The following is a 14,561-nucleotide window of genomic DNA, read 5'->3' on the forward strand; positions in this document are numbered from 1 at the left end:
ATGTAAGGGCCCTGGGAACCCCAGACACCTGGGAGGTCTTTTTTTATGGGCTTTCACCAAGTGTTCATGAGCAAGACTGGGGGTGGGGGGTGGGGTCGGGGACAGGGCACACAGGAAGGAAATCCTGGATACTTGTCTTATATGAAGCAAAAGTGTTGAACTGCTGTGGAAAGGTCTAGAAACTCCTACCCTCAGGACTTATGCAAAGATCCTGTATCACTGGGGAAAGAGGAGTTGTAAATGATGTCAGCTGCTGAGAGAGGGATAGAAGCAAAAGCTACTGCCCCTTTGCTTGTTCCAATAATGGGCCTTGAACTAAGTAACAAGCAATAGTCATCTACCACTGGGGCAGGAATCCTTACCATCATGGATTCAAGGCAAAGGAACACTGCTGCTGAGGAAGGAGCAGAAGAAAAAGTCATTTGCAACTCCCATGCAAAAGGGTCAGGAAACATGCTTGGGCCCAAGACATGACAGATATACAAAGCAGAGTTCTACTGCCACTGTGGGGAGAGCAGGAAAGCAGAGAAGTTCTACCCCTGAGGCTCAGTAGAACAGAAACTTCTAAGACTAAGGCTGGACCAGAGAACTAATAAACTACCTGTATATCCACAAACCTTGCACAGAGTAATAAACAGCAGTTATTACATACTCATTAAATCTGACTTAGAAAAAACATGCATTGCATACCAAAAAAATAAGGAGAACAGCTATTGACTTCTCATCAGAAACAATGGAGGCCAGAAGAATAGGGAATAACACCTCTGATGTGATGAAAGAGAAAAAAACCCTTCACCCCAGAAATGGATAGACAGTGAAAGTATCATTCAAAAGAAAGGTGAAATAAAGAAATTTTCAGAAAAATAAAGGTTGAGAGAATTTGTCACCTCAGACTTGCAATAGAAGAACTGCTAAATGATACTCTACAAGCAAATATGTATGCAAATAAATGAGCTTTAAAATTCGTGAAATAAATACAAGGTAAAGGGAAAAACAGACAAATCCCAATATAGTTGATGATTTTAAAACTCATCCCTCAATAATCTATAAAACAGGTAAACAAAAAAAATCAGTAAAGATATAAAAGATCTGAATTACCTATCAAACAATCTGACCTAACCGTCATTTACAGAAGACACACATATTCTTTTCAAATGTTCATGGAACACTGACCAAGATATACCAGATAATGGACTATAAAATGTCTCAGTAAATTCAAAAGACTGAAATTTAAAGAGCATGTACACAGACCACAAGGGAATTCAATATGAAACCATAGCAACAACTTATCCAGAGACTCTCAAAATATTTAGAAACTGGACAACAAACACCTAAATGTGTCAAAGAAGAAATCACTAGAGAAATTAGGAAATATTTTGAACTGAATGATAATAGACACATAACAAATCAAAATGGGTTGCATGGAGCTAAAGCAGTGCTTAGAGTGAAATTTTTAACTTTAAATGCCTATACTTGAAAAAAATAGGTTTAAAAATCAATGATCTAAACTCCTACTACTTTAAAAAAAGATGAAAAGCTGATTAAACTTAGTAGACGATAATAATGATCAATAAAAAGAAAACACATAAAAAAAGAGAAAAGTTAACATAGCCAAAGATAATTCTTTGAAAGAATTAATAAATCCCTAACAAGATTAATCAAGAAAAAAAGAGAGAAATGCAAATTACAAATATTAAGAATGAAAAAGAAGATACTATACAACGTCTAGAAATTAAAAGGATAAATAAGAGTATCAATAACTTTAGGCTATCAATTTGATAAAACATATAATGGATAAATTCCTTTAAAATTTACTAAACAGACATAGAGAATACAGTCCTCTATCTCTTAAAGAAATTGAGTTTGTAATGAAAAACACTAGCAAACAGAACACCCAGGTCCAGAAGATTCTGTTGGCAAATTCTATTAAATATACAGAATTCTACAAAAATTCTTCTAGAAAATAGAAAAGGAACGCTTCCCAATAATGTCCCAAGACAAGATATAACCTTAAGCCAAAACCTAATAATTTTGGTTAATAATAAACATTTCAGCTGATATTACCCAAAGTTCAAAATCTGAGAACAGACCAATTAATAGTAGGTATATTTTTACATTTCAATAAAAGAAATCAAGCAACTTCAAAGAGACAAATATTATCTAGGATACTATGATTTCACATTTTTGGTAAGAATTATTTCTCTAAGTGACTGCAAATTAATAAGATACTCTGTCAAACTTTACTAAAAATCCTCAAGTGGGCCTTCAAAGCATCATTTAGATGCTGCTATTTGACTGTTTCTATGTATTGACTCTCCAATTTATCAGTCTGGCCTAGTACTTAAATATCCTTAGTTCAAGAAGTTTCTTCCTATACCAAGACTAAATTTTTGTTATAATAAATCAAGGCTAAGCTGAATTTATCTAGCCTTAAATGCAAAAATGATGAAACTATATAATTATTATTATTTTTAATTAATAAAAATTAATAATAAAGACATTACAGGAAAAGAAGATCACAGACCAGTATTCCTCATGAAATACAAATGCAAAAACCGTTAGATATAAACACATTAAATTAAGCATCATTAAAAAATTATAATGCATCACGAACAAGTGAGGTTTATCCTGGGGATGCAAGGTAGATTCAATATTAAAAAATTAATCAATGTAATTCACCATATCAACAGACTAAAAATAATACAATAAGTTCACATCAATAGATGCAGAAAAAATATTTGACAAAATACAATATCCATTAATAATAAAAAAAATACTAAGCAAACTAGGAATAGAATGAAATTTCTCAATTGATAAAGGATATTTATGAAAAGCTCACATCAACATCATAGTTAATGGTGAAAGAGTAAATGTTTTCCTCTTAAGATTGGGAACAAGGCCAGATGTCTACTTTCACTACTGATATTCAACATTGTGCTGGGGGACACAGCTAGCACAGTAAGACAAGAAAAAGAAATAGCACAAAGACATGGAAGGATGAAGATTAGTATGTACACTGAAAACTACAAAACTGAGGGAAATCAAAGACAATCTAAATCAATGGAGTGATATACTATCTTCATGGACCAGAAGACTCAATGTTGTTAATGTCAATTCTCCCCAAATTTATTTGGATTATACAGAGTTCCAATCAAAATCCCAGCAGATAAAAAATTTGATAAATAAATTTTTAATTTTTATCAAAATTAACAAGCTGATTCTAAAAATTTATATGGAAATGAAAACAATCTAGAATAATCAGAACAATATTGAAAAGAAGAAAACTGGAGGACCTATACTAACTGATTTTAGAAAAACTTCTAGACTAAAACATAGGACAAAAAACTTGTAAAGGACACAAAAATCACTAAATATAAAATAAAAATTGATAAACTGGACTTCCTAAAAATTAAAACCTTCTGCTCTTCAAACAATATCATTATTTGTTTGAAGAGCAGACAAACATTATTTGAGAATAATAAGAGCAGAAAAATATCATTATTTGTTCCTGGAAAACATATTTGCAATACATATGTCTGACAAAGGATTTATATCCAGAATATACAAAAGTCTTAAAACTCAATAATATGACAAACAACCCAGTAAAGTAGGCAAAAGACCTGAACAGACACTTCACAAAAGATGATAAATGGATGGACAATGAGCATATGAAAAGATATTCAACATCATTAGTCATTAGAGGAATACAAATTAAAAGTGTGAGATACCACTTCATAGCCACTTAGAATAGCTCAATTTTTTTTTACATGTTTTTATTGTTTTTTTAATACATGGGCAGGCACCAGGAATCGAACCCGGGTCTCTGGCATGGCAGGCGAGAGCTCTGTCACTGAGCCACTGTGGCCCACCCAGAATAGCTCAATTTTAAAAGACTGAAAAATATTTAGTATCAGAGGCAACTGGCACTCTCATACATTTCTAATAAGAATGCAAAATTGTTCAACCACTTTAAAAGGTGGTTTCTTAGAAAACACATTAACCAGGCAATTCCATTCCTAGGAGAAAGAAATGTAGGTCCACTTAAAGACTTGCATACCAATCTTTATTAGAATTTTATTCATAAGAGCCTCAAACTAAAAAAACAAATATCCTTCAAGAGATAAATAAATAAATAGTGGTATATTTTCATACAAATGAATAATATTCAGTAATAAAAAAGGAATAGATGATTAATTGCTTTATGCAACAACATGACTGAATCTCAAAAAATATTATTCTGAGTTAGTTTCTTGAAAGAAGTGAGACACAAAGGGGTACATCATGAATAACTCCATTGATAAGAAGTTCCAGATCTAGCAAAATTAATCTATAATAATAAAAATCCAATTAGTACTTACCTCAGTGGTTAGGGGATGGATAGACTGATTGCAAAGCTGTATAAAGAAACTTTCTGGATATCAGAAATATTCTTTATCTTGATTGAGGTGGTGGTTACAGGGTATATACTTTTTCAAAGCTACTGAACAATATACTTATATGTGTGCATTTTAATCTATGTAAATTATACTTCAATAATGCTGATTTTTTAAAAAGAGGTATTATCTTCTTCAGAGTTACAAAACATTACCTGTATAGATCTGTTTTGTTATCAAACCAATCTGACAAGACCCGAAAGGTAAAGAGGGGGAAACGCTGATGAAGAATGTGAAAGCTCACATTTTCAAAAGTGTAGTTAGTTAGAGACACCTAAAAAAAAAAAAAAAAAAAAGCAAGACACCATTATAATAATATTTGTAGTTACGCAGCAAGTTCGGTCCAATATCACTTTAAACTTTTCATAGTAGATATGAAAGAGTTATTATATGTAAAAATGTTTTGGGTTACAACTGAGTTATAATTCAAACTATGTATAACTTACTGTTCACATTATATTATAAAATGTCCATAGTAAACTAATATTTAATTGAAAAAAATCAAGACTTGATGAGATTCAACTTGGTCATGTAACATTTATTTTAAGAGACCCTAGTTTTTATCACTTCTTTTTACACTCTATGGCGATACAAATATCGACAGCAGAAGCAATGTTAAGCAAGTTAATTTTACTTGATGACATGCTGATTAATGGGATTTCGAGACTCAAGGATGAGTTATTTAGTTTAAGAAAGGCATTCACCCTGCTCAGAAGAATCACATTAAGTACTAAGACCCAGATATCTACCCCATATTTGGGACTTAGCTATTCAAATGCCTACTGGGTATCTTCACCTGGATGCCTGACTGATACCTCATGCTTTACATTCTTAAATCATCATTGTCCCACCCAAATATGATCTTCAGTCATCTATGCCAGAACTCTGATAATCATCCTTGACACTTCTCCATCTTTTTGAACATTCAGTTTTTGTGGATTTACCTTTAGCTCAGGATTGAATCATGCTCCCACAAAAGGCATGTTTAGGTCCTAACCCCTGGTCCTGTGGGTATGAACCCATTTGTAAATGGGACCTTTGAAGGTGCTATTATTTAAGTGAGGCTGGGCCTCACTTCAGTGTGGCTGAAACGTTAATAAGGAAAGGAAATTGAAGCCAGAAAGAGGAGCCACAGGGAACAGTTAAAAGCCAGAGGTCAATGAAACCTGGAGGAAAAAGGCGAAGACACTGTCATGTATACTGCCATATGATGGAAAAGCCAAGGAACCCCAAAGATTGTTGGCCAGACAGAAGATACTGGCCCTGGAAAGAAGCAAGCCTTCTAGCCTCTGAAATGATGAGCTAATAAATTCCTGTCGCTGATCCAACCCATTATATGGTGTTTGTTTTAGCAATTTAGAATGTATTTTAGTTATCTGCCTTTTGGATCTAAGCAAAGGATGAAAAGATCCCCGAAACTAAGATTCTATTTATTTTTGTTATATACTTAATTTATGCATTCATCCTAGGCAATATCAGAGACTGCAGTTTGAACCATATAATGGGACATACAAACCAAATACAACTACAATCACTATATCTTCCATATCGTATGATGTGTCACTAGGAATAATTTTCAAGACACTGGGAATCCTTGTGGCTCTGATAATGTATTTTTTTTTCTGATAATATTTTAAGAAGGAAAGAATACAACAGGATAAAATTATTCTTTCCTCTGATATTTTCCCCACACAAGGAGATTCATATATTGTACATCTTCAAATTAGAGGAAATGTTAGCATAACTTCAGACTCATGGTACAAAGAGGAAATAAAAAGAAAAATAGGAATATCTGAATCTTATATCAGATATATCCTTATCTGATAGAATTACCATGTGATAGTATCCAGAAGAATTGCAGAGGGCATGCTTAGAAAGTCAAATGTTTTACATAAATCCAGAAGACCCAGAGAGATAATAGTAAACAATGTATGAGAAAGCCTTTTCAAACAGGAGAACTTTCTTCAAAATATAAACATTTCAGCTAATATTACTCAAAATTCAAAATCTGAGAACAGACCAATTAATAGTAGGTATATTTTTACATTTCAATAAAAGAAATCAAGCAACTTTAAAGAGACAAATATTATCTAGGATACTGTGATTTCACATTTTTGGTAAGAATTATTTCTCTAAGTGACTACAAATTAATAAGATACTCTGTCAAACTTTATTTACTAAAAATCCTCATGTGGGCCTTCAAAGCATCATTTAGATGCTGCTATTTGACTGTTTCTATGTATTGACTCTCCAATTCATCAGTCTGGCCTAGTACTTAAATATCCTTAGTTCAAGAAGTTTCTTCCTATATCAAGACTAAATTTTTCTTGTTATAATAAATCAACAAGGCTAAGCTGAACTTATCTAGTCTTAAATACAAAAATGATGAAACTATATAATTCTCAAAACATAATAATGCACGATAGCTACAGATATTTCTATTATTGCTACCTTAAAAATAAATTAAGAAAAATATTTAAAAATTAGTAACATTAAGGTCAAATGCTTTTGTTTTGCATTTTAGAAAATAATACGTATTTTTTAATTCTACTTAAATAAAAATATTCACAAAAAAGCATAACAGTTTCATGGTCAGCTATACTGTAACTCTACTGATTATAACTGTTATTTTGATTAAATCTTATTTCCACACAAATTTTAAAGTACTTTACCTCATTTCTCATGATTCTCCAAAGATTTAGAGTTATTCGGCCAACGATATTTATCTCACTCATTGTATCTGATCCATAGTAATCTCTTTCTGTTGCAAATCTGTTCTCAATTTTGTCATCTACAGAAATGAGTTTACATTGTATCAGGGATCAGAAAAAACTATTTTTTCAAGCAAATTATGCTGAAGAAAATGAGAATCATAAAAATTAAAAATGAAATGCACTTTATAATCTATTTTAATTTAGAATTTGAGAATTATTTTGGCAATAAAATAAATCTTCTTTAAGTTATAAAAACATGATACCAAAATAAAAATCAACAATTAATGAATGTTTCTTTACCCATTCCACCCTTCCTCACAAACCAAATGGTTCAAAAATAGAACTAGACAAATAAAATAAAATTATGACATATCAACAGAAAAAAATATTATGCAGCTTCATAAAGATCATGTAGACTATCCCATAATATTTTATAAAAATACTTAAGATGCTAGATGAAGGAAGCATTAAAAAATGAAATACATAGGATGATTAAAGTTATATACAAAATAAAAACCTATATATGTACGAAAAATGACTGAAAGGAAGAAAAAACAATTATACTAACACTATTATAGCAGTGAGATTGAGGATTTTTTCTTCTACTTTTCTTGATTTTTAAATTTTTCTATAATGGAGTTATGGTATAACTAGAACTTACATGATTTAGTATTAAGAACTGAGCTAAAACAATAGTACTTTTAACCCTATCTTTATTTACTTTGTAATTTGCTCTGTAGTTGAACCACACTCACTACATTACCTGGCACCCGCGAGATCATTTGACATAAGTCAACACTTAAGGCAGCAGCCCTTTGTAAAAGGTAGCCCCAGGAATGCATCTGAATCTCATATCCTAGCAGAATATCAGGATCATACCTAAAGAAGGAATGAAAAAATTAAACAAGTACCACATATTTGAACCTTTAATCAGAAGAATTGATTCTTTATGATTTAAAGCACAAAAATAAAAATCAATTTTTCATAATGGTTCTCTCAGGTGGGGGAATATGATATAATATAACCTGTTATATTCTATACCAGGATGGATTAGGGAGAGCAATAAGGAAGGAGTGGGGTGGCTAGCGTATTTAAGTTAAAGCCACTTTTGTGAGGAAGAAAAATGTTTTCTTAGATTATGTATTTATTAATATGACTTTTGGAAAGGCTGACAGAAATTGAAGTATGGTTAGGCCATTACCACTGAGGGTACAATTGAGAGTAAGATGAGGGCAAGAGCAGGGTGAAGTGTGAGGAAATATGTAGGCAGTGTATTTTGAAAAAAGATCCCCCAGGGCATTCTGTTGTGACTTCTCTGTCCCTCGAACCTATCTTGCCCTTAAATAGTTTTAGTGCTAAGAAAGAAAATGAAAACATTTCTTTTTCCTCACTTAATTTTATTGATAACTTGGTTCTCACATGAAGAAAGTCTAAGTAATGCTGAGTTTCTCCTCTATATTTAAGAGGAAGGAGACTCAGTTTAATGGGAAGAATGAAATATCAGAGGTGAGATTAATGTGGGGGCACTAAGTACCAGCATCTAGGAGAAAAATGTGCTCATTGTGATCACATAGTTGCACTGAGAAAACTGAACTGACAACCTGTATCCAACTCAGAAAGCATTTCTTTTTAACTCCTTAGAATCTTCACGTCAATGATAACTAGCACAGAGAAACATTTAGTGATGCACAAGGGACCATAAACACGAAAATTTACTTCAGTGGGAAAATTGTGGCAGAGAGAGGAATGGATTATGGCCGTAAGTTTTGAGAGCAAAAACTACAGTAGCTCTATCAAATTGGAAGCTCCAATTAGAAATCAAATTATTGTATTCTTTACAAAAGCCAAAAGGCAGAGTGAAATATCACACAAAAAATTTTTAGTTGAGTTTTATATAATCACTCATAAACCTACTCCGAATTGTAGGATGAGCAGCCTGCCCAAATTATATTACACTAAAACCTCAGGCCAATGTCTGTAGCACAGGATTATATCAATTTACTGATATAAAATGCTATACTCAGTAAATCTCTGGAATAACAATGTATCACGAATAGATGGCCAAATGTTGACATTTATATTACAAAATGTATTTTAATAGAGCATTGGGGAACAGGAGAAAAAGGAAAAGGATGGTATTTCAAATGCTTGAACTCAGTTCTTTCAAAACCAGCCACTTAAATCTTTCAGGATTAAAAATAAGGTGGTATTGATGTGACATCCCAGTTTTTGTTGACAAAATAAAAACTGTAATCACTCAACATCCATTTTAAGAATAACTATATAAATATGATATTAACAAATTGGTCCTAGAGGAAGAACTACTTCTGTCTCAGATATGAATGAAATAGAACAGTGAGGTATTACAACACTACTAAAATGTGTAACTTTTGGACACCTGCTAGAGTGAATAAAACTCTAGAAATTGAAGAACAAGTCATGAAGACTTTGTCATGTCACCAAATGCTTTCACAGAAAAATGGACTCCTTAGTCTTTTGAACTTGAAACATTCTTATCAGCTTCAAAAGAGTCTCTTAAGAGTAAATAGCCTTCAGATAAAAAAGTAACTATGTATAATAGGTCTGCAAAATATTGAAACTACACAATTATTTAAAGGGACAAAATCTGTGAAATAAATCCATTAAGAGAAGCATGGACAAATGTTTAAAAAAAAAATGACCATGGTGATGAATACAAAACTATGTGATTATGATGCTGTGAACCATTGATTGTAATGATGTCAAGAATGTCTGTGTATCAAGAATGTTTGCATAAGTCTATTTATTGTTTACAATAAAAATATTGAAAAAAAGAGAAGTACAGAGTATCTTTTTGTTATTTTTTTGGAGTTAGCTCTGAGTAGTAGCAATTCATAAATACGGACAACTTGTTGAGACAAAACTGTTTCTAAAACATTATAAAAAACTGAGTATATTTAACCAACACAATTTGTTAGTTGCCATGACAGAACAAGTGGCTGACTGGAATAATGACTCTTGTAATAACATGATGTTTCATGAAGTGGCATCAGAGAAATTTAGATGAAGGAATTAGAAGAACTGTCTTTATAAAAGTTATGCCAGAATATCGCATTCTCTTCATGTTGTACCTATGCTTAGAAATGTACATGATAGGAACTCTGGAAATCTTTCAAATTCTTCTCTTAAAGTCAAGGTAATTGGCCATAGTGTTATGCTTGGCTTGAGTTACTCTTAGTATTAAGCAGTCAACTATGTGGATTTGTGTGTGCGTGGAAATCCTTTAAGTTGCAAATCCTTGGCAATCCTTAGAGCTACTTAATAGTTTTGCTCCAGTTTCTTAAATTTAGCCATTACACACTTAGTTATACAGGGAGATGTATTTGGCATATAGAAAGTCCAAGAAAAGTTTACTTTTAATGGAAAAGTTGATGAAGTCAGCATCAATAAAGATGTAGTAAGGTGCAAAGTATTGTACTTAACTTACTTTTTAAGAATTAATCTACCTTTTTAACCTCTGATCTCTGAGAATAAACATTTGCTTCATTGTTGCACACTGCTTTCCATTCTTCTGCTTACCACAATCCTATTCTTCATCCCCAAATTAGCAGCCACTTGGCTCTTTCTACCAAGAAAACCATTTTTATAAGTTGGTAAAAATATCTATGTGGCTTTTCTATTAAATCAATCCATAAACATTTATTAAATTAAGCAGTCTTCTAGTAAATTTTGACCCTATGTATATAGAGAGAGAGCAAAGAAAACCCTGAAACGTTGAAATCTGTTCTGCTTGTTAAAATGTACTTTGAAAATTATTGCTTTTGTTTTTGTATATTTATTTCACAATTTAAAAGTTGTAAAAAGCAAATGATTATGTACGTTATCCTTCAAAAAGAATAGAATTCCTGGGGTTTTTTTTTTTTGGTAAACAAATTTGAGGGGACTGGATTTACTTAAGTTAAATTTCTTTATCACTTAAATTTTTCTTATAACGAATTTTATTTGCGGGAACCTACAAAACAGTTTTATTCAGTGTCAGAGACCAAGGGATTTCCCTCATCTCCCTGTAAAGAATGTGAAGAAGGTACAAAGAAAGCAAAATTTCTCATTTTTTTCCTTTCACTCATAAATACTTAACAAGTGATTGTAATTCTTGAATAAGTAACTGAATACTGATAAAACAATATAGATGAGCTGTATTTATGAAGCATAATACTCTGAATAATTTAAAGAAGGATGACCACTCACAGATGAAATTCCTCTGAAGGCTCATTATTTTTTGAACTCCACTCTCACCTATCTGACTGGATACATTTTATCCTTCTGAGGCAGAGGAAGATTGAAAAGGGAACAGAAATAAGGTTATATGACCTAGGTAAGAAAGGGAGAAAAGTTGAAGAGGGAAATTAAGCATAGGCTTCAGATAATCAGAAATGATCAGCTTTTAAAAATTCTCATTTCCATACTTTTCCTGTTCTTGCTTAACCTTAGCTCAAAGTCAAAAGATGGTAGACAATACATAAGGCTGCTTCTTATTAAAACAGTCACATTAAGGCTCTCAAACAGCAGGTATTTATTATAAATAGAAATGATAATTCCACATTATCAAGTGCTTATTATGTGTCAGGAATTGTGACACATAATGCTTCAGATGAATCTCTGACAAACTAAATTTAAATTTGAAATATCAGCATGAACCGATATTATGTATTTTCTCTTATTAAAAGGAAGCATTTCCTGCTCAGTCTACTGAAGTGACCTAAAAACAATGATGAATCTAATAGCAATGAGTACCCACCCATAAGTGTTTCTTAATACCATCTACCAGTAAAAGGAACCAGGACTCCTTGAAGAAATGTTGATTCCAAGTCAGGGGCAGAAATATGTACAAGATGAGTCTAGTTATAAGAAACCAAAGAAGCTATAAAAGATTACTTATATTCTATCAAAAGGGTCCAGGAGCCCATTGGCCAAAGATGAGATCATTAGAACACCAAAAATAATACTAACTGTAATGAATTGAAACATACCAAATACAGTTGTGCATGCTTGAACACACACACACACGTCTCTTTTGGAGGATGCTAGGAAATCAATTCATCATATGGAACAAAGATAAAGGGGGGAAAAACAAGCATTTGACTTGCCTTTCCTGTATAAATTGTATTTTGGGGTATTTTTTTCCTTACAGAATTTCAGCTAATAAATTAAAAAAAGGTAGAACATTACCATTTTGGAACCTTTGATAAATTAATGAATCTAGGCAACTATCACTAATGGCTGCTGAAACCATTATGTAAAAAGCTGATGGGGAACTGTGAAGGTTTGAAAGCTGTTATGTACCCCAGAAAACCATGTTCTTTTAGTCCATTCTTGTGGGTGTGGACCTACTGTGGGTGGGAACTTCTGGTTAGGTTATTTCAATTGAGATGTGACCCAGCCCATTCAAGGTGAGTCTTAATCCTTTTACCGAGTCCTTTCTGAGAGGAAAAAAGACAGAAAAAGCCCAGAGAGGTAGCCACTGGAACCAGAAGGTGGAAGCAATAAAACCCAGAAGAGAAGGACCAGCAGACCCCAATCATGTGCCTTCCCACATGACAGAGGTGTCCCAGATGCTGGCAGTGTTTCCTCAGAGAAGGTACCATTCTGTTGACACCTTAATTTGAACATTTTCATGGCCTAAGACTAAAATTATAAGCTAATAAATCCCCATTGTTAAAAATCAATCCATTTCTGGTATATTACATTCCAGCAGCTTTAGTACACCGAGACAGGAACTTTATAATGGATGGATCAGACTGACAACCCCTAAACTCACTGATCAAAATTAATAGCACAAATAAAGTAACAGCTAAACATTATTTGTCTTCTGATATGATGTAACAAAACAACAACAAAAAAGAAACTGAATCTGATCAAGACTAGATCTAACTGCCAGTTTCCAAGACATATTGGGAACAAAGGAACATGTTAAATGACAGGGATACAATCAGCAAATATAGAATGTGTCAAACTCTCCAAGGAAAATATCCCAATTTCTTTAACAAACATATTGCAAGAAAACAAAACAAAACAGAGAAAGAGAGCGAGAACACATGTGAGAGCACAAAATTAACGATTAAAGGAGACTTCAACATTATCACCCAAATGAAATATGTGGACGTTTTGGGACCTTGATTGGAACAAATGAAAAAGTGAGACACACACAAACACATTCACACAGAAACACAATTGGGGAAATGAAAATACTGATTGGACACCTGATATTGAGGAACAGGTGTTCTTTTTCTGGGTGTGATATTGATACTGTCATTAGGTTAAAAAAGAGTGCTTATCTTTGAGAGATACAAACTACTGAAGTTATTCATATGTTAAATAATAGGTATGTTATGTTATAGATATGTTAAATAATCCAGTGGGAGGGGACTTGGCATGGATGAAATAAAGTTGGCCATGTGCAAATAACTGTAGAGAATGGGTGATAGGTATATGGGGATTCTTTATATCATTCTCTTAATATTTGAAAATTTTCATAACAAAACATTAAGGGTTTTATATGCATTATCTTGTTTAATCCTCACAGCCCTCTGAGACAGTAACTACCAATTACTCAGAATAAACAGCTGCCCATTTATCTCCCTGAGTTTTAGAAGATCACCTTGTCCCTGCATTTTAGAATATAAGATCCAAAGGAAGCAAATTTTTATAACTTACTGAACTTAATTATAAATCAAGAATCAAAACCTCATGATTAGCAGACCCAAGTCTGCTGATGTTCTGTGAGAAAGTCAATTGTGTAATCTAGCTTTTAAATCTTGAAAACAGCAACTTTATATAGGTTGTTCCTTAACGTAGGTTGAATGACACTTCCTTCATTATATGGCTTATACCTACTTTTAACTATCTGTTAATATCAAAATGCCTCATACTTATTTATACTCCAGGAATACTAGACTATCAGAAGTTTTCCAAATCAGTCCCACTGTTTTAGATCTCTAAGTTTCAGCCAGAAGAATCCTTCCGACGCCAGCCAAGCTTTAATTTTCAGCTATTAGGGATTTTTAAATCCCAAATCAGGTGCTCCATAAGGGCAAGGAGCATGTCTTGTCCATCTTTATATTTCAGTATCCAGAACAGTACCAGGCGTGTAAGAAGGCTTGAATGTAACAGTCGGCATGAACTATAACCTTTAAAACACAGATATCAATGATTTGAAAGAATAACATAACAGTTGGCCAAATACAGAGTTGTAAGATAAAAAAGCCATATAATATTCCTCTGTGAGGCCGAAGTGAACCAGACACCGTGGAATTGTGTGACAGTTAAGAAGTGGAGGCCTGTAACACTAAAGGAAAACCCTCTCATTTCCTTTAACTCATTTATAAATGAAGTAAATCTGTACTCTTCTTTGAAAGGCAGACAACATAATAGTGTT

General features: G+C 32.8%; 1 protein-coding gene across 8 annotated transcripts in view; it reads right to left on the reverse strand.

Moving 5' to 3' along the window:
• Positions 1-14,561, reverse strand: part of REV3L (REV3 like, DNA directed polymerase zeta catalytic subunit) — a 227,730-nt gene that overhangs the window by 50,905 nt on the left and 162,264 nt on the right. For all 8 annotated transcript variants that reach the window (XR_013176357.1, XM_077162672.1, XM_077162671.1 and 5 more), the window contains 3 exons: positions 7,911-8,026; positions 7,106-7,224; positions 4,589-4,707 (listed from right to left, as the gene is read on the reverse strand). Coding sequence is in view for 7 of the 8 variants with exons in the window: in XM_077162672.1 (XP_077018787.1) it covers positions 4,589-4,707; positions 7,106-7,224; positions 7,911-8,026 (354 nt within the window). In the remaining variant the exon portion in view is untranslated. The remainder of the gene's footprint in view (positions 1-4,588; positions 4,708-7,105; positions 7,225-7,910; positions 8,027-14,561) is intronic.

The sequence above is a fragment of the Tamandua tetradactyla genome, chromosome 5, assembly GCF_023851605.1.
Source record: "Tamandua tetradactyla isolate mTamTet1 chromosome 5, mTamTet1.pri, whole genome shotgun sequence".
Lineage (NCBI taxonomy): Eukaryota > Metazoa > Chordata > Mammalia > Pilosa > Myrmecophagidae > Tamandua > Tamandua tetradactyla.